We start from the raw sequence: 27,500 nt of genomic DNA on the forward strand, positions 1-27,500 counted from the left end.
TCTCTCTCTCTCTCTCTCTCTCTCTTTGCAGCTCCCTCCACTTCATGCCAGAGTTAGTGAAGAAGATGAGCTCCTGGTCACTGGCTGGGTTTGTCTACTTCCTCAGTGCCTTCCTGCAACTCAAATATGTGGGTGAGTCTTTGGTCCACATTCAGAAATACTTTGCTTTCTCACCACGACTATTTTCCAAGGCTACACAGATGATTAGTTTGTGTTTTCATGAGTGTTTCTCAAGTTACTAGTGTAGAAATTTTGTCACTCTGTCTCTTGAACCATAAAAACACCTTAAAAAACTTTGTGTAAATTTAAATAAAGCCTTTTGAAATAGTGGAGGTGAAGTATGGAAAAGTTTGAGAATATGAGATTTTTTGTGTGTGCTGGTGTTGACATGTTTGTGTGTGAGGACTGAGATGGTGATATTTTTTTTATTTTGTTTGTTGTGGTGTTTCTTTTGGTTTGTTTTTGTGTGTGTGTGTGTTTCCCAGGGAGTGTTTGTTTTAGTTGAGGAGATAAGTTAGTGTGTTGTGATGATACATATTTCTTATTTCTTCTCCTTGCCTTGTATTCTGTTTCTCACTGGCTTCCTTTCTCTCCGTGTTTTCTTTTTGTCTTTATTCTTTCTCCATTGCTTTCTTTTCCTTCTTCCTTAACAGAACACCTAACTTACCTTTACTCTCATCTCCTTTTCCAGTCATCCACGTTAGTCTTCCATCACTAACTTCCCTCACATCCCTCTTCTCTCTCTATTTCCCTTTACTTGCCCCTCTCAAACCCTCATGCCCACCTACACCACTTATTTGTCATACCCCATGTAAACACCCATTAAACCACATATTCCCCTAGCACTCTAACACTTTCTTTTCTTAGCATGCCTTTCCTTCACACACCCTAAACAGATTCCTTATATTTACCTTTCTATCCTTCACACACCACCACCACCACCACCACCTACAATACCAGCCCCTCTTAAACTTCTCCTTTTCTATAACATTAACACTTTTCTCGATATACCTTTCCTTCACACACCTAAACAGATTCCTTATACCTGCTTTCTATCCCTCACATGCCACCACCACCATCACTACCACCTACAATACCAGCCCCTCTTAAACATCTTTCCTATAACATTAACACTTTTCTTGGCATGCCTTTCCTTCTCACACCTTAAACAGATTCCTTATACCTATCTTCTATCCCTCACACACCACCACCACCATCACTACCAACACCAGTAACCAGCCTTCTTAAACCTTTCTCTCCCCCTTCATAATCCCCCAGCTGACTCCCTCTCTTCCTTGCAGTGCTGTACGGTCTTCCCTCAGTCCTGGCGCGCGTTGAGGGCTACAACCCGCCCCGACACCCTCGCTGCACTCTCATGACCTACCGTCTCTCAGATGTGTGGCGCTACTTTGACCATGGACTCTATCGCTTCATGCTCAAGTGTGTGTTCTGTTTGTGTGTGTGTGTGTGTGAGGAGATCTTGTGAAGTTGGGGGTTTATTTATTGTTTGCTTGAGAGATGTGGATGATTAAAGTGTGTGTGTGTGTGTGTGTGTGTGTGTGTGTGTGTGTGTGTGTGGGGACAGTTTTTGAATACTTGAGGGAGAGAAAAAGGGAAGGAGAGAATAGGGGCAATAGGAATATAAATGCATGTAGTGTTACTGTGTATCTATGTTAGTGTATGTTAGAGTAAGTAAGGGATGAAGAAATCTACATCTACATTTACAATTCAACTTGCTATTCAAATCTAAACTCCCACCCCCTCCTGCTCTCTCTCTCTGCCCATCACTCACCCTTTCCACCCTGACAGACATATCTACATCCCGTGGGTTGGTGCAGACAACAGCTTGGCCCGGCAGCTGCAAGGTACTGCCCTCGTCTTCACCTTCGTCTATGTGTGGCATGGAGTCTCAGCGCAGATCTTCTGGTGGGCAGCCATCAATTTCCTGGGAGTGGTGGTGGAGAAGCTGGCTGACCACATTGCCAGGCTACCACAGTACAGGGCATGGGAGGTGAGAGGGGGAGGGAGAGAGAGGAGAAGGAGGGAAGAAAAGATTGAGGGAGGGAGGTAGATTAATAGATACAGAGGAAGAGGGAGTGTGTTGATAAGGGGACACTATACAGGGCCTGGGTGTTGAAAGAGCAGGGGCAGAGATGGAGAGAGGTAGATAAATAGAAGCTGAGGGAGAGGGAACATCAAGACAGGTGGACAGTATACAGGGCTTAGGTCTGCTGGAGGTGAGACATGGGGGGTTAGAGAGAGAGAGAGGAGGTTTTAGACAGAAAGATAGACATAGAAATAGAAAGAGGTTTGCTATTTACTACTGTTTTTTACTCATTAATCCATCCATTACTCCTTTACTCATTTATCCATTCACAACTCTTTCTGTACTCATTTACCCATCCACTACTCTTTCTTGACTCATTCAGACTGTGTGACAAAGTGTAACCTACATTATTCTTTTCCTTGTTACCTAAATGAATGAATCTTGTGTAGTTTTTATCTCATTGTATTTATTTATTATTATTTACTTTGTTGAGTTGAGAGGGCCTCCAGTCAAGGGTAATAAAAATGTAAAAGGAGAAAAGAAAAAGTTACCATTTACAATAGGACCAAGTGAAAAAAGGAAGAAGTCACATCAGATTAAGTGTATATATATGATTAACCCATTAACCTCTGCCAATTAAGAGCAAAAGAGGGAAAACACTGAAAGAGGAAAAGAAGTAAAATATGAAAAAAAAAAAATGGAGAGAAAAGTACAAACATTGAATTGAAGAAGAAAAAGAAAATGAAGTCAAGAGAAATATACAAAAGAAAAAGGAAGAGAAGAAGAAAACTACAAACATTGAATTGAAAAAATATATATATCAGCAGAAAATTATATAAAAAAAAAAAAACAGAAAAGGAGACAAACCTACAAACATTGAAGCAAAAAGAAAAAAATCAAGAAAAAATAATAAAAAAGAAAAATAAAAGGCAAAACTACAAACATTGAATAAAAAAAAGTGAAAGAGGAAATTAACACACTTCCTTTTCCTGCCCCCCTCCCAGGACCGTTGGCTGCTAGGGGCGTGGAAGAGGCGGTTCTTTGGGCTGGCGGCGGTGGGGCTGTACGTTCCCTCCCTGGCCGCCCTCACCATCTTCCTCTCCAACCTTGAGAATGCCATCACCGTCACCAACAGGATATTTGTGACGGGTCAGTGGTTGTTTTGATTCTTTCTATTTTCTTTCTTCCTTCCTTCCTTCCTTCCTTCCTTCCTTCCTTCCTTCCTTCCTTCCTTCCTTCCTTCCTTCCTTCCTTCCTTTCTCAAATTTTTTCTCTTTTCTTTCTTTTCTTCTCTTCTTTTATTCATTTTTCTCCCTTCCTTCCTTCCTTTCTTTTTCTTTCTTTCTTTCTTTTTCTTTCTTTTCTTTAATTTTTTCTCCCTTCCTTCCTTCCTTTCTTTTCTTTTTTCTTTTTTTCTTTGTTTCTTTATGTTAGAGGGGAAATCTGGCCAAGGGCAACAAAACTGCTTAAACAGAAAGGCCCACTTAGATGCCAGTCCCTGAGCATGTGTGTATGTGTGTGTGTGTGTGTGTGTGTGTGTGTGTGTGTGTGTTGAGATAGGAAGCATTGTGAGAAAATATAGTGAGAGAGAGAGAGAGAGAGAGAGAGAGAGATAAGGGTAGAGAGAATCGCCAGTTAGTCCTCAGGTAAAGAAAGAGAAATAGGAAAAAAATACCCACAGTAGCTTATACCAGGTTAGTTTCCTCAATGGTATGTGCATTTTATACCTTGATCTTCCTTCATTACCACAAAAAATAAACAAAACAAATGAATAGCAAAAATAAATAAATAGACTACAAGGCTCATATTCAGAAATGCTTTACTCTCTCACTACAACTGTCAATCAAAGGCCACAGAGATTATCAGCCTGGTTTTTGAGAGTGCCTTACCATTTAGTAGTGAAGAAATCTTGTTAATATGTCTCTAGAATCACATAAACACATGGAAAAATCTTGTTAATATGTCTCTAGAATCACAGAAACATGTGCAAAAATCTTGTTAATCTGTCTCAAGAATCATAGAAACATGCAGAAATCAATTTACCTTCAACTAGAGCCTTTTGAAAATAGTGGAGGTGTGTGTGGTCAAAAGTGTTTCAGAATACAGGTTTAAGTCACATCCTCCTCCTGTCTCCTGCAGGCTTCCCTCATTGCACCCTCAGCACCTTCTTCTTCATGTTCTGCCTGGGCCAGTGTAGCATGGAGCTGCAGAACTGGAAGATGAGGCAGAAGGAGCGGCTTAAGGTGTCCTAAGCCGCCAGTGGTGAGTGTGGCTTTTCTCTCTTCACTAACCCGCTTCTGGCTTGCTTACTAATCTGTCTGGTGTGCTGCGCTGAGTGACGGCCTTGTGCTGCTGTGTGGTGTGTGGTTAGAGTTGCCAGTACAGTTCTTTATTTTTATTTATTTATTTATTTATTTTTTTTATATATATATATATTTGACACTTATTTTTATGTTTCCCTAAAGAAGATAAGTTTAATCTGTCTCAAGTGTGGTTAGGTTAGGTTATAGTTGCTAGTACATTTGTTTTATGATTTGTTTTATTTATTTATTTGACACTTCTTATGTTTCCTAAAGAAGATACGTATAACAAGAGCCTGCTTTGTTTATCTCTTTAATGTGGTTAGGTTAAGTTAGAGTTGTCACAGAGGTACAGTTTTTTTTTCCTATTTATTTTTGATTCTTGGTTATATGTTCCCCACAAAAAGATAAGTTTGATAAGAAGCTGCAGTTATTGTTTTCTCTAGTGTATGGGTTGTGTTAGGTTATGATGCATTGCTAAAGAGGTACAATATTTTTATTATTTATTTGTAAATGTATCCATATTTGAGACTTTTTCTTAAGATTTGCCAAAGTTGATAGCTATGTTTATTGATCTCCTTAGTGTGTGGGTTGGGTTAGGTTGCGATGCATTGCTACAAAGGTATATTTTTTTTATGATTTATTTGTTTATCTATATTTGGAACCTGTTCTTAAGTTTTCCCAAAGATGATGAGTATAAGAGGCTGCATTTATTGATCTCCCTACTTTGAGGTTGGGTTAGGTTGTGATACATTGCTACAAAGATATAGTTTTATTTATTTATTTATCTATCTATATTTGACACCTCTTAAGTTTTCCCAATGGTGATTGGTGTAATATGAGGTTGCATTTATTGATCTCCCTTGTGTGGGTTGAGATAGGTTACAATACATTGCAACAAAGGTATAGTTTTTTCTATGATTTATTTATTTATATATATTTGACCCCTGTTCTTTTGTTTCCTCAAAAACAAGAGGTTTCATTATTTTATTATTATTATTATTATTATTATTATTATTATTATTATTATTATCTCCCTTCATTGTCTCCTGGCTCACATTGTCACTAGTGCTTGGCTATGGTGGTGTAGGATCTGAGTTTGGACAATTATCATTAGTATTCTCTTGTTGATATTCTCTTTATTATTATTATTTTTACAATTATTGTTGGTTTATTTGCTATTTTCTTGATTTATTCAAGTGCAATATGAATGATAGTTGAATTGATTGTAGTTGGAGTTGTAGTAGTAGTAGGTAGTAGTAGTAATGGCAATAATATTTATGATAGTTATAGTAGCAATGATAGTCATTTGGTATTATACATATTTTATCATGCTGTGTGTACTACTACATGCATTTATGTTGCTCAACTTGTATATATTATATTGTACATGTGAGATTGAACTTGTAATATCAAAACCAAGTACATATCATAAACTCCCCAAACTTCAGGAAATCACATCCACCACAGTTTTCTTTCCCAGTTAATCGGAGAAAGCAAAATGTGAATGCTGACCAATTGTTTAACATGATAGAAACAATATGAACCCTAACAAATTATTATATGAGAGAAACAATATGAATGTTGTCTTCTTAACATGACACCAACCATACATTCCTTGACACTGCAGAGGAGCCTTTAGACCAGAGTGAAGAGTGTAACTAATTGATGTACAGTATACCATAGCTTTGTGTTTGGAAGTTACCACAAATAGCTACCCCCGCACGCACACACACACACACACACACACACACACACACACACACACACACACACACCGCGTAGTGCAGTGGTTAGCACGCTCGACTCACAATCGAGAGGGTCCGGGTTCGAGTCCTGGAAAGCGGCGAGGCAAATGGGCAAGCCTCTTAATGTGTAGCCCCTGTTCACCTAGCAGTAAATAGGTACGGGATGTAACTCGAGGGATTGTGGCCTCGCTTTTCCGGTATGTGGAGTGTGGTGTGGTCTCAGTCCTACCCGATGATCAGTCATTACGAGCTCTGAGCTCTTTCCGTAGGTAAAAGGCTGGCTGGGTGACCAGCAGACGACCGTGGTGAACAACACACACATCTTCCTGTTTCTTGGCTGTTAACCCCTTCAGTATCTTGACGCATGGTCTTATTCATTCTGCTCATTATTTGTGATTTTATATAGCTTCAGAAACTTGTGAGTGAATTGAAATAATGAAGACTGTGTCATTAATCTTTTTCCTTCCATAGAGCCTTCCTAATGTCAGTAAAATGGCCTAATCGTACATAAATCTCAAGATAAAAGCTGTGTCCCAGTACAGAAGGGGTTAAATGCCCTTGAAGTTTCTGATAGAGAGGAAGGGATTAAAGAGGAGAGGGTAGGAGGAGCAGGGATTTGGAAGTTGATAGTTTTGAAAGTGTGTGTGTGTGTGTGTGTGTGTGTGTGTGTGTTGAGAAAGTAGTGTGGCCCGGTAGCTCAGTGGTTAGAGCGCTGGCTTCACAAGCCAGATGACCGGGGTTCGATTCCCTGGCCGGGTGGAGATATTTGGGTGTGTCTCCTTTCACGTGTAGCCCCTGTTCACCTAGCAGTGAGTAGGAACGGGATGTAAATCGAGGAGTTGTGACCTTGTTGTCCCGGTGTGTGGTGTGTGCCTGGTCTCAGACCTATCCCAAGATCAGAAATAATGAGTTCTGAGCTCGTTCTGTAGGGTACCGTCTGGCTGTCTCGTCATAGACTGCAGCAGATCAAACAGTGAATTTATCATTATTTTATTTTATTTTTTTTTTTTTATTCACCTGAAGATTAAAACTTTTCTAGGATGTCAAAATAAACGACCAGTTTTATTTATTTATTTATTCATTTTTATTTACTTTTCATGCATTTTTTTTCTTGGCATTACATTTAGGGATACCTGAGCAGTTTGTGTAATGCTTTTTCTTTTCTTCTTCTTTTTATTTATTTATTTATTAATTGATTTATTGATTGATTTATTTATATTTATTTATTTATTATTATTTTTTTTTTTCATATAGGCCTAGTGGTGATGGTGTGGGGTAGGGTGGAGGGGTGGGTAGGTGTTGTTTGAATATCCTACCTCATTGTAATTCATCTTGCCACCCTCCCTACTCTCCCTCTTACTCTCCCTTCCCATTACTCTTACTTTTTCACCCATTATTGTTCCCCTTATCTTTTTTTTTTTTTTTTTTTTTTTTTTTTTTTCTTCCATATAGTCTCAATCTATCTCTTTCCTTTCCCATTTTCTTTTACTTCCTTTCTCTTTCCTCTTTCTCCTTTTGCTTCTCCTTCTTCTCTTCTTCCTCCTTGTCAGTCTGTTTCATTCATTCACTATTCTTTCCCTTTCACATTTTTCCTCCTCTCTTCACTTCCTCCTTGTCAATCTGTCTGTCTTTCTTTTATTCATCCTCTTTCCTGCCTCATCTTCTCTATCTTTCGTGTTTATTCCTGCGGTTGTTTTGCTCTCTCTCTCTCTCTCTCTCTCTCTCTCTCTCTCTCTCTCTCTCTCTCTCTCTCTCTCTCTCTCTCTCTCTCTCTCTCTCTCTCTCTCTCTCTCTCTCTCTATGTTTTTATCCTCCACCATTACATTCCAGCCCCTTCCTGTCCATCTTTCTCCCGACTGCTCTTGCTTTTCTCCCTCTCTCTTCCACTCTCCTGTCCATCTTCCTTTCAAAACCACTCTTTCTCTTTTCTTCCTTCCCTTTCTCCTCTTCCTTCCTGAAATGCAACTGTATACACACACACACACACACACACACACACACACACACACACACACACACACACACACACACACACACACACGACTCAATATGTACAGTGAATATTTTGATCCTTTGGCCTGTATTAATTTCACTGTCTCGTGCTGAATGCTAAACTTTTTTTTTTTTTTTTTTTTTTTTTTTTCTGTTTGATTCCTATTAACTTGCTAATCCTTCTTAGTGAGCTTTATTGATTGCTACTGTGAAATCTTGTCTCATCGTCTCTTATTATAGTAGTTACCATCTGTCCACTCCTTCCCACTGATCTCATGCTGACTTTTTCTATCCCTTCATTTGCTACCCATTGACTTGTGCTTACTTTTGCTATCTTTTCATATATTTTTTTTTTTATGCAAGAGGGAAACCAATCAAAGGCATCAAAAGATGAAAAAAAAAATAAATAAATAAAGGCCCCACTTCATATGCTAGTTCCCTTAAAGATTCACTATCCACTGATCTAATCCTGACCTTTCCTATCCTTTTATTCACTATCCACTGATCTAATCCTGACTTCTCCTATCCCTTCATTCACTTTCCACTTCTCTAATCCTGACCTTTCCTATCCTTTTATTCACTATCCACTGATCTAATCCTGACTTCTCCTATCCCTTCATTCACTTTCCTATCCTTCATCCATTTCTCAGTGACCCATTTTGACTTTTACCTTTCCTTTCATCCAATTTTCCTCTGACTTAACCTAACCTAACCTAACTTTATTTCACCTAACTTAACCCAACCAAAACCTAATCTAACTTGACCTAACCCAACCCAACCCAGCCCAAACCAGATTAACTCCAACCTAATCTAACCCAACTTAACTGAACCTAACCCAACCCAATTTAACCCAACCCAATTTAACCCAACCCAACCCAACCCAATCCAACACAACACAACACAACACAACACAACACAACACATTCTAACTCCAACCTAATCTAACCCAACCCAACCCACTTTTACTCCAACCCAACCCAATGCAACCCAACCCAACCCAGTCTACTCCAACCCAAACCAATCCAACCCATCTAACCTACCTCAAATTTAACATAATTTTACCTAACTGACTCCTACCTAACCCAGTTTCACCTAACTTAACTTAACCTAACCTAACCTAACTTCACCTCACCTCACCTCACCTCACCTAACCTTATTTCACCTAACCTCGCCTTATTGACCTGTGCATTGGGTGTGGGTGGGGGGAAGAGGACAAAGAGGGGGACACAATCAATCTAGGTCAGGGGGGAATGAAATATGTGACCCGACATGAAAAGATTTTTGTGTATGCGTTTTTTTTTTCCTTTTTTTCTTCCCCAAATGGCACTACAGGAAAAAAGAAGAAAAATAAAAGAAAGAGAAAGAAAGAAAAATATCCGTTTCCCTTCCCTCTCTTGCCTCCCTTGCACTGTGTTGAAAAAGTCAGAGGTGAGGTCACTCCTGCCTACCCTGCCCTGTTCTGCCCTGCTCTGCCCTGTCCCTCGTTCACCCTGTAGTATTTATTTATTGACCCCCAGTAAGGTTATAGGTCATGTGCCTGTAGTGTCACTCCTCCCCCTCTCCCTCCCCTCCCCTCTCTTCTAAAATAAAAGAAAAAGAAAAGAAAAAAGCAGGTCACAAGTGGTCATGTTATGTTAATTTGAGGGAAAAAAGCCTTGTATTGTTAGTTGTCTTTGTTTTATTGTTATTTTTCTTTTTTATTTCTCTCTCTCTCTCTCTCTCTCTGATAAATATGTATTCTTTTTATTTTTTTTTCATTATTCTTTTCCTTTTTTTCTTATTTCATTTCCTCTTTTTCTATTCTTCCTCATTTTTTTTTTTTTTTTCTTTCTAGTTCCATTGTCATGCTTTATAAATTGATTCTTTGCATCCTTAGTCCTCCTCCTCCTCCTTTCCCCCCTCCTCCTCCTCCTCCTCCTCCTCCTCCTCCTCCTCCTCCTCCTCCTCCTCCTCCTCCTCCTCCTTGATAGTTAGTAGAGAGCAAGGATCAAGATTCTGTAATAGGGCTGACTAGAATAGACAAGCAGTGTAGTGACGTGTGACAACCAAAGCAGAATTCTCAGGCTTGGGTTGAACAGGACCAGAAATAATCGGTTCCAATTGGTTTAACCCCTTCAATACTGTGAGTCATTTTTACCTTGAGATTTGTGTACGATTAGACCATTTTATTGATGTTAGTAATGGTCTGTGGAGGTCAGGAGATTAATGTGCACAGTCTTCACTATTTCAATCCCCCTACATAAGTTTCTGAATCTGTGTAAAATCATCAAATAGCAAGCAGAATGAATATAGTAGGTGCATTAAAGTGGTAGGAAGGAATGGGTTCTTAAAATAGAGTGGTGGGTGAATGTAATGGACTTAGTAATAGTGATGTGATAGTGCATAGTTAACAAAAGTAATAGTGATGTGATAGTTAGTGCATAGTTGACAAAGGAGTAGTGAAAGGTGATTATATAAGTGAAAATATAGGTAATAGGGAGTGATAGAAGATTATGCAGGTGAAAATAGGTAATGTTTTTTTTTATAGAGGTATTGCCACATGCAGGTCTAATGGCTTTCTTGCTGCAGTTTCTCTTAATTTTTCAATGTTTGTATGGGATGGCTGGAAAAAGAGAAGTGTATTATTTCTGCCTGTATTCAGAAACGCCTTGCTCTCTCACTACGACAATTTTCCAAGGCTTGCTCTCTCACAATGACAATTTTCCAAGGCCACAGAGGCAACTAGCTGGGTTTTCAAGACAGTCTCTCCTTATGAACTAGAAATCTTGCCAGTCCATCACCAGAACCATGAAAATACTCTTAAAAAACACAAGTATCTTCAACTAGTCTTTGGAAAGCAGTGTTGGTGAAAGAGGCAAGCATTTCAGAAGTGCCTTGGTCTTGTGGCTTGTTTCAGCTTGTCTTATTTATTTATTTTTTTACTTACTTATTTTTTTATGTTCGTCGTATGAGATTGGTGTTGTATTTTGCCCTACATTGGCTGGCTCACTGTCTTGCATATTATGATGGTGAGAGCAGTGAGGTGGTAATGAATAGTGGTGGTGGTGAAAAGTGATGATGGTAATATTAGTGGTGGGTGCTGGTGATGATAAGGAAGATAGTGATGGTGAGGTGATGATGGGTGGTGGTGGTGGTGGTGGTGATGATGATAGGGAGAGAAAAGTGGTTAGTGATGATAATGGTGTTAGTGGTGATGGTATTGTTACAGAGGTGACTAATGATGATGATGGTGAAGAGGAAGATGACGTGTGGAGTGATGAGAGTGACCTTGTTGTCCCGGTGTGTGGTGTGTGCCTGGTCTCAGGCCTATCCGAAGATCGTAAATAATGAACTCTGAGCTCGTTCCGTAGGGTAACGTCTGGCTGTCTCGTCATGGACTGCAGCAGATCAAACAGTGAAACACACACCATCCAAGCTCGTGCAGTGAACACCTAAACACTTGCGCCGGTAGTATTGCAACACACACACACACACACGGTAGATAATACATAGCACTCCTTTGGGACAAGAATGGCTGGCGGGAGTATAGACCTTTTTGGGTTCTTTATATTTCGCGTCTATATATTCCGAAACAAGGCTTTGGTTGAATTTATACGTTTTTATTTCAATGATGTGTTTTTTCTTTTCTTTTTATCGTTTAAGATATATTAACGTGAATTGTTACATTATCAACATGACTTTTTTGCGTCTCTGTATTTCGGACTATATATTCTGAATGAAATTGCGCGTTTTTAATGATGTTCTTATAGTTTTATGACATATTAACGTGGCATGTACATTATCAACGTGACAAACACTCTTGGTAACCCGGCTAATCATTTGTGAACGTGAGTTCTATATTATCAATATGAAAAACCCTCTTACCCTCTTCAGCACTGGGATGCATTTCTACCACGAGTTTTGGGTATGATAAGACGATTTCATTGACATTAGGAAGGGTCTGTTGAGGTCAGAAGATTAATGGCCAGAATCTTCACTATTTTAATTCTCACATAAGTTTCTGAAACTGTATATAATCGCCAAGTAGTAAGAAGAATACATATGAAAACACGGCATGGCACTGAAGAGCTGAAAAACTCGCCTAATCATCTCTGTGGCCTTTGAAAATACGTGTGGTGAGAGAGCAAAGCGTTTCTGAATACTACTACAACAGGGACTGCCGGTGTAGACGTTTGAGGACACTCCCCAAAACATGACTCCCGGAGTCTCCTGAACCTAGTTTGAAAATACTCCCCAGTTAAATGAAACTAGAGTGACAACACTCCCCAGTTAACTGAAACTGGTTTCAAATGACTCCCCATCAGGTTGAAATGACTCCCATTATTGGATGCTTGATTTTGTTATTAAGGTTGCTCTCTCCCCATACAAAAAAAACTACTAATTACACTATACATGATTACCTTTTTTTTCTTGAATTACAAATTACTTACAAATTACTTTACAAATGATTACCTTAATTTTTCTTGAATTACAAATTACTTACAAAATAATGACATTTTTACAAATTACACTACACACGGATAACTACATTGAAATGGTTGCCTGCGGTATTCTCAAGGTACACTGAATCCTTTAGGATTTTAGTACCTTTCGGCCTATGTATATGCCATGTGTGAATAGATCCAAACTTTGCCCAAACACATACATTTACTTGAAACATGTTGGCTGCTGCAAAGATCTCTGTAGTTGTTCCCCACACTTTATCCTCACGCATTGAATCAACTTGAATGTTTTCACTGGTGGAAAGGAAATCACATATCAAGCTTCTGACAACAGGATGTTGGTTTTCTTCTCCAGTGATAGCGAATGACATGGAACGAAAAAAACAATTTCCATCACCTTTAATTACTTTGACAGCAAGGGGTTCACTTGTGTTTTTGAAAGTCTTATTTATTTTTCCAGAGGGACCAGACTTTTTCTTAAATGTCAGACGTCCACCAGAGTTGTTGCAGATTGCTCGCTGTGTTGCAACTGTTATTGGATTAAATTTGTAGATAATCTCCTGTTGCTGAACCCCTATGATCTGGACAGTTGGAGATGGTGGCTCTGACAGAGAAGTTGGAGATGGTGTGTCTGATGAAGAACTTGGTGGTAAAACTTCTGGAGCATGTTCGAAGAAGAGCTTCAGGTTGCATCCATTCACTTTATTTTTAAGGGGGATATTCGTGGATACATTAATGAGATTGTACAGTCCCTTTTCACAAACTTGAGCCACCTCATAGGGACCATCCCATGGATCCGTTTGTTTGCCTCCTTTTCTATCTGCTCTGCGTAGGTTGTAGCGTGTGGAGCTCTGCTGAGACAGAGTTCACAAACTCTCTGCCCTGGTCGTTGATCTGTATGGCAACACATCCATGTCGACAGATAATGTCCTCGTACAAGAAGCGAGCCACTTCAACAGCTTCCTTTGTTCTTACAGGGCGAGCCTCTATCCACTTAGAAAAATAACAAACAGCCATCACAATGGCGACATGACCGTTGGAGGACCTGAGAAAAATCACCATTGTAAATCATATACAGTGATATCTATCAGTTTATGCATATTCCTTATTGTTGTTATTATTATTATTATTATTATTATTATTATTATTATTATTATTATTATCATGCTAAAATAGAATATTGCATTTATATGTTTCTATAAAACCAAACTCACTTTGTTAAGGAACATAGGTCTACTCCAATTTGGTGCATAATTTGAGGCTTAATTGGTATACTGTGCAGTTTCGAGTCAACTTTCTTGAATACTGTGCTGGCTTTTTGGCACCGCAAGCAAGTTTTGATAGTTTCATTTACGTCAGATACGACTTTGCGCCACCAATATCTTTGCATTATACGATCGACGACTTTATCTCTGCCCACGTGTCCTCCCAAGGCAACAGATTCGTCGCTGTCACCAGATCCTCGGTGACTAGCCAGTACAATGTCAAGCTGGTATTGGCGATCCTTAATCACCCGAAGGAAGCGAACTTCTGCAATCACAAAAATAAACAAGCACAGTCGCGCAATACTACATCTATTGGAACTAACATTTATCTACTATGGGAAGTAGGTGGCCAGGAAGTCACGTCTACACATTCAGAGGACGTGATTCTTGCAGCTTCCCTTTGTTTCCTGCTCCGCTCAGACTGAAACCACCTGATTCTACTACCCGGCGCCGCTCATGTCAATACCGCCACAATTCCTAACCTAATCAGTACCGTCATAGTTTCTAACGTAACCTAATCAGTACCGCCACAGTTGTTAACCTAATCAGTACCGTCATAGTTTCTAACGTAACCAAATCAGTACCGCCACAGTTCCTAACCTAATCAGTACCGTCATAGTTTCTAACGTAACCTAATCAGTACCGCCACAGTTCCTAACCTAACGTGATCAGTACCGCCACAGTTTCTAACCTAACGTAATCAGTACCGCCACAGTTCCTAACCTAACGTAATCAGTACCGCCACAGTTCCTAACCTAACGTAATCAGTACCGCCACAGTTCCTAACCTAACGTAATCAGTACCGCCACAGTTTCTAACCTAACGTAATCAGTACCGCCACAGTTCCTAACCTAACGTAATCAGTACCGCCACAGTTCCCCTAACGTAATCAGTACCGCCACAGTTCCTAACCTAACGTAATCAGTACCGCCACAGTTCCTAACCTAACGTAATCAGTACCGCCACAGTTCCTAACCTAACGTAATCAGTACCGCCACAGTTCCTAACCTAACGTAATCAGTACCGCCACAGTTCCTAACCTAACGTAATCAGTACCGCCACAGTTCCTAACCTAACGTAATCAGTACCGCCACAGTTCCTAACCTAACGTAATCAGTACCGCCACAGTTCCTAACCTAACGTAATCAGTACCGCCACAGTTCCTAACCTAACGTAATCAGTACCGCCACAGTTCCTAACCTAACGTAATCAGTACCGCCACAGTTCCTAACCTAACGTAATCAGTACCGCCACAGTTCCTAACCTAACGTAATCAGTACCGCCACAGTTCCTAACCTAACGTAATCAGTACCGCCACAGTTCCTAACCTAACGTAATCAGTACCGCCACAGTTCCTAACCTAACGTAATCAGTACCGCCACAGTTCCTAACCTAACGTAATCAGTACCGCCACAGTTCCTAACCTAACGTAATCAGTACCGCCACAGTTCCTAACCTAACCTAATCAGTACTGCCACAGTTCCTAACCTAACGTAATCAGTACCGCCACAGTTTCTAACCTAACGTAATCAGTACCGCCACAGTTCCTAACCTAACGTAATCAGTACCGCCACAGTTCTTAACCTAATCTACCGCCACATTTTCTCACCTAACCTACCCTAACCTGGCTGTACTACCGGGCGCTGCTCATGTCAGTACCGCCACAGTTCATGTATTTTGAGGCCAAACATGACTATTTGTTTACTGTTCTCTCAGCGAACTTACAAACACCGCACTTTATATATAGAGCTGGATTTGCATTTTTTTTATTTGTTTATTTATTTATTTATTTATTTGTGTGTGTGTGTGTGTGTGTGTGTGTGTGTGTGTGTGTGTGTGTGTGTTTTAGTATTGTAGAGCGTGTGCAGCTTAACTCAATCCGTCCACTAATTCGTAAAGTCTATCCGATGATCGTCTTTAACATACATAAATCATTACCAGAGAGAGAGAGAGAGAGAGTGAGTGAGTGGTTGGGTTTTACTTTTCCCCTGTGTTTCAAATTTAATAAAAATGTGTGTACCACCAAACCAGTCTCACTCAGTTCAGCTTCCTCCCCCCACCTCTCTCTCTCTCTCTCTCTCTCTCTCTCTCTCTCTCTCTCTCTCTCTCTCTCTCTCTCTCTCTCTCTCTCTCCAGTACAGTTTTTTCGCACATTTTCATCATGGGGTGGAACATTTGAGCGGCTGAGTCTAGCGTGTATCTGTGTAAATTATTGCTTTTTTACATTCCTGCTTTCATATCTATCTTTTTCTCCCATGTTCAAAGGATTAGCCCCTTCAGTAGCATGACACGTTTTCATATTTATTCAGCTTACCATTTGGCGAGTTTACGCAGCTTCAGAAACTCATGTGGGGATTATATTGGTGAGGACTTTGGCCATTAATCTTCCGACCTCCATAGACCCTTCTTGATATAAATAAAATCGTCGAATCATATCTTAAACTTGCTGTAAAAATGAGTTCCAGTCCTGAAGGCGTTGAGTTTACAATGGCCAATATCTCAGTATAATAAACAATATATATTTGGTTCTTTAGACTTATGTACAGTGCTTACATTGCCAATACACACACACACACACACACACACACACACACACACACACACACACACACACACACACACACACACACACACACACACACACACACACACCACGCAGTCTGGTAATGCATTTCACTGACCCAATACTCATCACATTTCACCGGAAACAATATTTTCAAACATTTCAACATCAAACTCAGTCCTTTTTTTCATTATTATTATTATTTTTATTATTATTTTTATTACCAACGGACTCTTTGAGGTGGAAATTGGTGGTATTTGCAGGGTAGTTTTCGTGATGTTAGTGGTAGTTTTATCAAGGGGACGCGCACCAACATGAATACTACTGAATGCTTTTGAATACACGCCACAGAACCGAATTGAAATCATTTATGGTATTTGCAAGTCTGGTGAGGGAGAAAAGGTAAAGTTATCAGCTTGTCTTCACTCTGGAACATATACATGTACTCATGTAATATATAGTTTTTATGTAAGAAGGGAAAACAAGGACAACAGAAAGAGTAAAGTGTAATATATGTATATGTTTTTTTTTTTGTGTAAGAAGGGAAAACTGGCCAAGGACAACAGAAAGAGTCAACCATAAAGGCCAACTTAATGCCAGTCCCATTGCAGGTCCGAGAGTTAGTCAAAAGAAAGGGATAAGGAAGAGTTCAGGTCATAGGGAAATGGAAATACAGAAGCAGGCATGGAGTTCCAGAAGAAGAATTGGGAGAAAAACAGTAGAAAACACGCATGATGAGCCAACTTAACCCCCTTCAGTACCATGACGCGTTTCCTATTCATTCTGGTTACTATTTGGTTTTATACAGCTTCAGAAACTCACACGGGGGATTAAAATAGTGGAGACTCTGGCTATTAATCTGAACTCCATAGGCCCTTCCTAATGTAAGTGAGATTGCCTAATCATACCGAAAATTCAAGGTAAAAATGTGTCCCAGTACCGAAGGGTTAAAAGGAAAAATATTATCTATGGTATTTGTTAGTTTCTGATGATAAGAGTAAATTTATCCGCCCCAACTACCTTACTTCTTTCTATATTACAAGTCGATGGATTAAGACACGCCTGAAGTACGCCAAAATTACAACAGAAACTAACTAAATGGTGACTGTCCTTGAAAAAAAAAAATGAATAAATAAAGTTGTCTAGCCAAAAAAATAATAATCTACATTAGCTCATGTTTTTCCCTTTTTTTATTTTAACGAGAAAAAAGAGGAAGAAATAAAAGAAAAGCACGAGCAAACCTTTGAAAAAATAAATAAAGTTGTCTAGTAATAAAAAAAAGGAAGAAAAAAGGAAACTACTTTGTCTCTTATATTTTTCCCCTTTATACTTCCACTTTGACTGTTGAAAAAAGAAAGAAAAAAGAAAAACACGAGCGAACCTTAGAAAAATAAAGTAATTAAGCCAAAACGAGACAAAAAAAAACTACACTATCTTATATTTTCCCCCTTTTATTCCTTCACTGTAGAGAAAAAAAGAGGAGGAAAAAGAAAAGCACGAGCGAACCTTAGAAAAATAAATAAAGTAATCTAACCAAAATAAGACCCAAAAAAAAGTAATCTACACCATCTCTTATATTTTCCCCTTTTTATTCTTTCACTGTAGAGAAAAAAGAGAAGGAAAAAGAAAAAAAAGGATGAACGAATCTTTAAAACCTAGAATAAAGTTATCTAGCATAAAAAGAAATAGAAAGCAAAGAGAAAACTACTTTATCTCTCATATTTTTCCCCTTTATACTTTCACTTTGACTAGAAAAAAAAAGATAAAAAAAAGAAAAGACGAGCGAACATTGAAAAAAGAAAATAGAATAAAATTATCTAACAAAAAAAAAAACTTTACCTCTTACTTTTTTCCCCTTTATATTTTCACTTTGACCGTAGAAAAAAAGGATGAGCGAAGCTTTAAATAAAAATAGAATAAGTTATCCAGCCAAAAAAAAAAAAAAGAAAAGAAAACGATCTCATATTTTTTCCCCATTTATACTTTCATTTTGTTGGAAAATAAAAAAAATAGAAGAGAAAACGACGAGCAAAGCAGTGGAAGGGTTAACAGGAGGGGAGTAGGAAGGGTGGGGGGGAGGAAGGGTGAGGGGTTGGGGGTGAAGCTTCGAACACCGGGTTGAGGTTTGACGTAAAATTGGAAACCTAATTACGTTGTGGTGACAGATTCATTTGGCGAGACACGGTTCTTTGATGGTGGTTTGGACGGAGGTGGGGGGGTTGGGGGTGGTGTGGGGACAAGGTAGGGGAGGAGGGGTGGGGTAGGGAGAGCATTGTAGGCTTGGAAGGGAAGAGTTATTAGCATCACCATCACCATCACCATTATTATCACCATCGTCTTTGTTAGTATGCATTGTCATCATCAATATTACTACTATGATTTCTATATACAGTATTATGCATTTTTTTTTTTTTTTTTACGTCTATTACACACACACACACACACACACACACACACACACACACACACACACACACACACACACACACGGCATCTCATCTGGAATGGCTTGGGTGAAGAGATTGTAGCAGCAGAAAATGTGCAAAAATTTAAGGAAAAGTTGTAAAATAGTAGATATGGAGACAGGTCAATAGGAGCCCTACTCGAACCCGGTAACATACAACAAGGTAAACGCACACACACACACACACACACACACACACACACACACACACACACACACACACACACACACCATCACGCGCATCGCAGCTCCTAACAACGCTCGGTACATGCAAAGTGTTGGATAGAGTTGAGTGAGGCGCGCCCCTCGAGAGACTTCCCTTGCTCTCGTCCCTTCCTGTTACCGAGGCGTAGGGAAGGAAAAAATAAGCCCATGGGGAGTGTGGGTGTCCAGGGTAGAGGGAACTGGATGGGAGTAGGGGAGTGTGGGTGTCCAGAAGGGTGAGGAGAAGTGGATGTGACTGGAAGCTGAATTCAGAAACCTTTTACTCTGCTCACGACTATTTTTCAAGGCCACAGAGATGATTAGGTCGGTTCTCAAGAGTGTTTCTCCTGTTGGTAATCTAGAAAACTCGTTAATCTGTCACTAGAACCATAAGAATGCCCTTAGAAACCCGCGTCACTCAACTAGTCTTGAATGTGGTGCAGGTGTGGCGTAAAAGTATCCTTACATAGTTTAAGAAAGATTCGTTGTTCTCCTTAACATGTTCCTGAGAGTTCTGGGAGATGTCAGTGGCGAGGGGGAGAGTTCATGCAGAGGTGTGTGTGTGTGTGTGTGTGTGTGTGTGTGTGTATTTTGAAGCGCTTTGTTCACCCCTGAGGATTGTTTACATTAGCCTTTGAGATAGTGAGTCGTGTTTTGGTGGTTGTTTCCCGTGTTGTCGTCATTAATGGTGTAGAAATCCTTGTTAAGCTTTCAGTAGAGGAACGAAAATACTCTTGAAAAAACCGTGAAACCTTGTTGAAAGAGTCATTAATCTCTTCAGGACCAGGACGCGTGGTTACTATTTGGCGATTTTACACAGCTTCGGAAACATATGTTGGGATTGGAATAGTAAAGAATAGACCCTTCCTAAAGCAAATAAAATCGTCTAATCGTACCCAAAATATTAAGGTAAAATGCGTCTCAGTATTGAAGGGGTGAAGATCATGAGACATTCTTAATTGAAATCCAACCTCATTTCATCCCTCTCAAAAAAAAAAAAAAAAAGAAAAGAAAATTGAGATAAGATGATAGATGAATATGTGAATGAATCAATAAACTAAACCACTACAATCATGAAGCATCTTTCAAAACCCGCAGAATCTTTATTAAACTATCACTCGTTACTATAGTATGTGTGCTTTGAAATGGCTCCTGGATTTCAAACACATTGTAGCTTATTGATAACGTAATTGATTTAATGTTAATAATACTTGTTTTCTGTTGCTCACGGTTTGCCTCAAGATCTGGGACACCACTCAAACCCAAACCCAGGAGCCACTTTAGAGTACACACACTATAGTACTCGAATAACAATAACAATGTGAAGGAAGGTGCTGTGTGTGTGGGGGAGGCGATGGCATAGTGGATAAGGTGGTGAGCGTGGATCGGGCAGACGTCCACCTGCAGGTTCAAATCCCACTACGTACAGCCTTAAACACTATGCCATTTGTCGAATGGTTTAAAGTTACCTACATGTCACCAAGATACCCAGGTTCTAGGTGGTTACACCAGAGAGGAGCTTGGGTGGTGATATGGGCCCTAATATGGGTACCACTATAAATATAATTGCCTGCGCCACTAATGGGCGGAAGCTGAACAGCGCTTCTTATATACTCTTCAAGTGAGCTTACAGGCGCTATATCTTTAACGTAAAAAAAAAAAAAAAAAAAATGTGTTAGGAGAGGAAGGGATGTTGTGGAGAGGGGTGTTAGATAATGAATTGGCGGAGGGGGGAGGGCAATATTGAGGGTGTCAGGGGTGTTACAAGAAGGAGAAGGCTGGGTTAACTCTAATCATAATGTTAGTCTGCCTTAAGAACCGTGAAAAACACGTTTAAAAACTTGTGTAGATTTAAATAAAGCCTTTTGAAATAGTGGAGGTGAAGCGAAGAAGTGTTTCAGAATACGACCCTCGTACAAATAAGATGCTTGAGCTCTATAGAATATTACTAACCTACAGACCGCCGTGGTTACAGTGGAACCATGCGTGCTTTGGGGTCCGAGAGGTCTCCAAGCGCACGTTCGAATCCTGTCCACGGTCCGAGTGTAGGTTGGGCTTCCTCATTCGGGGACAACGGTTTCCTAGCGTGTGGGCTTTGGGATAGGAGGTACCCCAAAAAAGTATTCCCTTTAACCCATAAATTCTCGTGAAAAGCCCACATAGTATAAAAAAAAAAAAGTCTGCGAAATATTCATAAATGTGGAAGTAAAAGCTTGTCTAAGATCAGTAGAGATAAGAGGAAGACGCCGTTAAGCCCATGGGGTATTGTAAGCTTTGAAACACGTAGATGCTTGAGAACACAACACGGCTCCGGAGAGACAGACAACACAACAGTAGCGGGGTGCGTGTTAAGTGCTGGGGATGGACGGGTAGCGGTGCAGGGGTAACGTGAGTGTGTCGGCTGGCTGGCTGGCTGGCTGGCTGGAGTAAAGGTGAGCAGTTGGAACGCTACACGGAACTACATTGCAACGAAAAAAATAAATAGAATAAATAGAACAGCACAGCGAGTTTGAAAATGTGAAGTGCTAAGCCAGAATTCGTGACATGGAAAGAAAAAAAAAATGTAGTGTTGAGTGCCTGACTGGCGGCGTGAGATATGTATGAATTGAAAGAGGAAAAAAAATATATATATATGATTGGGTATTAAGAGATTGAACGCTGCAGAATTAACTCAACCCTGTAAAAGAACGGATATATAATGGTGAGACTGTTCACACACACACACACACACACACACACACACACACACACACACACACACACACACACACACACACACACACACAGCAGACTCAGGTTGCACAAATATAAAAATCCGGTGATGGAAACGTGCGTTAAATTTGATAAATCTTGCAATACTCGGAGTGCAAATAAGTAAATATTAGACTAAACCTTGTATCAAATACACACACACACACACACACACACACACACACACACACACACACACACACACACACACACACACACACACACACACACACACACACACACCTTCATATACTTAATTAATTTCAGCGTCACTTCTCGACCTCTTTGTAACAGAGTGCATATAGTGGAAGGTATTCATGTTTCCAAGGGTGTTTTCTCATATGATTCTGCTCACAGTTTAGGAAATAGTGATAATTCTACCTGTAGTTTAATAAAGATTCGTGTTTTTCCTTATGGTTAAACAAAGATTCGTGATTCTACTTATGGTATAATAGGTTCGTGATTCTAAATTTAACAGGGATTCATGATTCTACTAGTACTTCTATGATTTAACAGATTTGCGATTCTAACTTATTTAAGAAAATTCGCCATTCTCCTTACATAATTTAACAAAGGCTCATGATTCTAACGGTTTCTATAAAAGATTAATGATTCTGTTTTTAATCCCTTCAGCACCATGACGTGTTTTCATATCCATTCTGCTCAGTATTTGGTGATTTTGTACAGCTTCAAACTCATGTGGGGGCATCAAAATAGTGAAGACTGTGGCCATTAATCTTCTGTCCTTCGTAGACCCTTCCAAATGTCAATATAATAGTCTAATTATACCCAAAACTCAAGGTAAAAATGCGTCACAGTACTGAAGAGGTTAAAAAGATTCGCGATTCTTCATACATAATTTAACCGAGATTTGCGATTCTAACTTTTTAAAAGATTCTTGATTTTCCTTACATAATTTAACAAAGATTCGTGATTCTAACTTTTTAAAAAGATTCGTGATTCTCCATACATAATTTAACAAATTCGTGATTGTAACTGTTGTTCAAAAGATTCGTGATTCTCCTTACATAATTCAACAAAGATTCGTGATTCTCCTTACATGATTTAACAAAGATTCGTGATTCTAACTGTTTTTAAAAAATTCGTGATTCTAACTTTTTAAAAAGATTCTTGATTCTCTTTACACAATTTAACAAAGATTTGTGATTCCAACTTTTTTAAAAAGATTCGCGATTCTTCTTACATAATTTAACAAAGATTCGTGATCCTAACTGTTTTCAAAGAGATTGGTGATGCTCCTTACCATTTAACAAACCTTGTACACCGCCAGTGGGAACAAACAGCCGTGGAAGCGCGTCTAATCATCGCCGCGGCCTTTGACATCAGTCCATGCGGAAGACAAAAGCATCCAGAAACACGTGGCGCAGGCTGACTCACTGTGGCTCGCATTCTCAAACACCTCTGCTTTACCTGCACTATTTCAAAAGGGTTCATTTAAATTTGCACGAGTTTTCTTGGGGTGTTTTTTTATGGTTCTAGAGGCAGATTGACAAGATTTCTACATTATTAACAGAAGAAATTCTCTTGAAAACCCCGCTAATCATCTCTGTGGCCTTGAAAAACTGCCGTGGTGAAAGAATAAGGCGTTTCTGAATATGGTCCATAGTAAGACCAGTATTCACAAACACTGGTCTCTCACCAAGACAGTTTTCAAAGACCGTAGGCAGAAAGATTGGTTTTCAAGAGTTATTTTTATTTTATTTATTTACTTATTTATTTACTTATTTTATTTTATTTTTATTTTATTTTATTTATTTATTTATTTTTCCTGTTAGGGATGTAGAAGTCGCCTCAGTCTGTCCCTTGAATCATAACCACCCCTTTGATTAAAAACTCGTGTCACTTCAACTATAGAGTCTTCTGAAAGTATTGGAGGTACAGTGCAGAAGTGTTTCAAATATATATAGTTTACGACTCCTTTACACAGAAACACGACTTACATAAATATAGAAACACGACTATTTTCCAAGCCCACAGAGATGATTAATCGGCTTCTCTTGAGTATTTCCCCTGTTGATAATGTGGAAATATTCAATCTCTCACTGTAACCGTAAAAAAAAATAAACTTGAAAACCCAGGTCACTTTAGCTAATTGGGAGGTGCGGGCAGGAGGCAGAAGGGTCTCATGGTAAAACTCGTTGGCCGCTACATCAACACCCACACCCACACCCACATCCACACCCACGCCCTGCTCAGTATTCCCGGCGTGCAGGAGGCAAGAGGAGTACCCGAAGTGGACGTTAGATTCACTTAGCATTCCCTGGCTGTCGCTGCACGGCTGGCGGGGATGGGGAGGAGAGGTTGTTGTGCAAGGCCTGGCGGGAGTGGTGTCGTGCGTGGGGCGCTAACACCTCCTCCCTCCACTAGACTGATCCAGTTGATATAGGTAACATCTGCATCTGGGAGGGAAGGTAATACAAGGGACGGAATGTTTTAGTTAACCCCTTCAGTGTATCATGATGCATTTTCATACTTAACCCCTTCAGTACTGGGACACGTTTTTACCATGAGGTTTGTGTACGATTAGACCATTTTATTGATATTAAGAAGGGTCTATGGAGGTCAGAAGATTAATGGCCACAGTCTTCACTATTTTAATCCCCCACAAAAGTTTCTGAGGCTGTATAAAGTCACCAAATAGTAAGCAGATTGAATATGGAAATACGTCACGGTACTGAAGGGGTTAATCTACCGACTGTTTAACGATTTTATGTACCTTCAGAGACTTACGTTGGGGTCCAAAATAATGAAGACTGGCCATTAATCTTCGGACCTCCGTAGACGCTTTCTAATGTAAATAAAATCGTCTATTACCCAAAACTCATGGTAAAAAAGGGTTCCAGTACTGAAGGAGTTAAGCTGCCAATAGAATCATAATCATCGTCTTTAATGCATTCATAAACCTCCTCTTTCTCCATTATCCTCCTTATCTAGTATCTTTCTCCTGACACACATCGTATTCAGAAACGCTCTGTTCTCTCACCACGACTATTTTTCAAGGCCACAGAGATGATTAATGGGGTTTGCAAGAGTGTTTTTTCAGTTAATAATGTAAAAATCTTGTCATTCTGCCTCTAAAAACGTAAAAACACCTTAAAAAACTCTTGTAAATTTAAGTAAAGCCCTTTGAAAGTAGTGGTGTATCAGAATATGGTCCTTAATCACACCTATTACAAGCGTCTTTCACTGCACCCATAAACGTTCTCTTTCTCTCGCCATCTCCAGAGTCCTTCCCACATACCCCATCATTTCTTGTCTTTAGTTACACGTATTACAAGCGTTTTTCACTGCATCCATAAACCTTCATCCTCCTGCCGTCTCCTGCACTGATCCATCTCCAGCGCCCTTCTCCCCTCACACTCCATTGTCTCGCCTCTTGACACGCCCTCGTTGCCTCAGTCTTGCCTCACTTGCTTTGTGTACAGTTTATTAACGGGTGGGAAATGTGTTGAGGGCAGTAAAGAAGTGTGGAGTGACGGTCGCAGCAGTGTGTTCTTTGTGCTGGCCTCATTAAGGACTAACACATCTCTATCTTACTCTGTCTTGTGCCTCTTTCCTTACACTCATCACCCACCCGCTTGTCTTCCTTCACTGCATCCATGAATCTTCTTAATCTTCCCCGCTTTCTCTTCCCTCATTGCTCCGTTGCCAGTATCCTTTTCATCCTCCTCCTCTTTCTCCTCTTCTCATTATTGTTTTGATGGGGAGATGAAATGTAGTGTAGTGAAGCAGGCAAGCAGGTAGATGGACTGGTGATCGTGTATTGGTGTGGAAATAACACGAGGAGTAAATGTAGAGAAGAATCAAGGGATGTAAAGGCGGATTCACACGTGTCAGTATGCGGCAGGAAATGTTAGCCGTTAGAAGTATCGACAGAGGCCAGCTTGCCGGAACACATTCACACATAGCGGCCGGGAAGTATATCGGTTTGTTGGCTTCACATTTCTTATAAAAGTATTCATCTTAACAAAAACTATGCACAGTTGCGATCAAATTAAATCACAAGTATTCAGTTGTCACCTCCAACAACACCCAGCACAGAGGGAAGCAGTCATCGGAGAGTGGCAGCGATCTCTTCCAGTAAGGTGGTTTTGCTGTACTGCTCTTCAGATCCCAGACTTGCTATCTGTCCCTCACTACCTCCAGCACCTTCCTCCCTGCTTCCCCACACCCACTTATTCAAACCCTCCGTGACGTCACACTAAACAAAGCCTCTAGCTGCTGGACAAAACCAACGTGTCGGTCTTGTTTTGCTGCTGGTTTCTCCACCCGCTAGGCACCGAAATCCTGCCGAAAACTTTAGAGGCTGACAATTCCAGCCGCATATTGACCCGTATGAACCCGCCTTAAGGAATTATTTTCTTCTATAATTGGTTTATTATCATTGTTAGCAATATTCTATTTTGTTTGATTTTATTTAGTCTTTTGTACGAGGGAAATTGGCCAAGGGGAGGGAGGGGAAGGGAACATAGAAGCCCTCAAATACAGTAAGGAAGAAAAAAAAAACATTAAAAGAGAGAGAGAGAGAGAGAGAGAGAGAGAGAGAGAGAGAGAGAGAGAGAGAGAGAGAGAGCAATTTATCAACATGAGAATTGCGTGTGGAAGTCTTGAGTTTATATATGTGAGTATTAGCAAGGTAGTGTGTGTGTGTGTGTGTGTGTGTGTGTGTGTGTGTGTGTGTGTGTGTGTGTGTGTGTGTGTGTGTCATGCATCCAGGAACATACATAAAAGAAAAGGTCAGAATTAGGGTTTTCCCACCACTCTCTCTCTCTCTCTCTCTCTCTCTCTCTCTCTCTCTCTCTCTCTCTCTCTCTCTCTCTCTCTCTCTCTCTCTCTCTCTCTCTCTCTCTCTCTCTCTCTCTCTCTCTCTCTCTCTCTCTCTCTCTCTCTCTCTCTCTCTCTCTTAGTGGTGTGTCAGATTGTGGTGTTGGTATGGTTAAAGGACAGGATACGTTTCACTTTTCCTGGAAGAGACTTGTGATATACTTGTGGTGATTACTTGTACCTAGAACCAACCGCAGAGAGAGAGAGAGAGAGAGAGAGAGAGAGAGAGAGAGAGAGAGAGAGAGAGAGAGAGAGAGAGAGAGAGAGAGAGAGAGAGAGAGAGAGAGAGAGAGAGAGAGAGAGAGAGAGAGAGAGAGAGAGAAATTACGATGACATGAAGAACATTAATTAAAAAGAAGGGAGAGGAGAGAAAGATTAATAAGAAGAAGGAAAAAGAAAAAAAGATAAGTTAATATGGAAATGAGGAGTAAAAGAGAGAGAGAGAGAGAAAAAAAATGTCTTTAACCCTTTCACTACTAATGAAGCTTTCTCGTTATCATCTGCATTCAACATTTAAAAGAGTTACAATTTTTTTACTACAGTCTTTTTTTTTAAGGTATACACATCAGTAGCTAAGCAAAGATCAAATTAATCTTGTATTTTCCCCTTAATGTCCATCTCAACACTATATTCAAGCGGCCGGAGTGTTTACCAAAGACAAGTACGTGTATAACAATTTGAAAGCGTTAATTTTCACAATGCATATTTGATTCAAACACGAAAGAAATAAACAGTAAATGAATACACCAACTTTTATGAAACAGAATAATGAATGAGAGAGAGAGAGAGAGAGAGAGAGAGAGAGAGAGAGAGAGAGAGAGAGAGAGAGAGAGAGGCGGGGGGGGACAGTGGTGGTCACTCGCTTAACAGAGGAAAACG

At 39.9% G+C, this 27,500-nt stretch overlaps 1 protein-coding gene across 3 annotated transcripts in view; it reads left to right on the forward strand.

Moving 5' to 3' along the window:
• LOC123511229 (protein-cysteine N-palmitoyltransferase HHAT-like) overlaps positions 1-27,500 on the forward strand; it is an 84,863-nt gene that overhangs the window by 9,648 nt on the left and 47,715 nt on the right. For all 3 annotated transcript variants that reach the window (XM_045266927.1, XM_045266925.1, XM_045266928.1), the window contains 5 exons: positions 32-132; positions 1,302-1,440; positions 1,810-2,011; positions 3,052-3,196; positions 4,187-4,309. In XM_045266927.1, the coding sequence (XP_045122862.1) occupies positions 32-132; positions 1,302-1,440; positions 1,810-2,011; positions 3,052-3,196; positions 4,187-4,299 (700 nt within the window). In that variant the 3' untranslated portion in view covers positions 4,300-4,309. The remainder of the gene's footprint in view (positions 1-31; positions 133-1,301; positions 1,441-1,809; positions 2,012-3,051; positions 3,197-4,186; positions 4,310-27,500) is intronic.

This window comes from Portunus trituberculatus, chromosome 31 (assembly GCF_017591435.1).
Source record: "Portunus trituberculatus isolate SZX2019 chromosome 31, ASM1759143v1, whole genome shotgun sequence".
NCBI lineage: Eukaryota > Metazoa > Arthropoda > Malacostraca > Decapoda > Portunidae > Portunus > Portunus trituberculatus.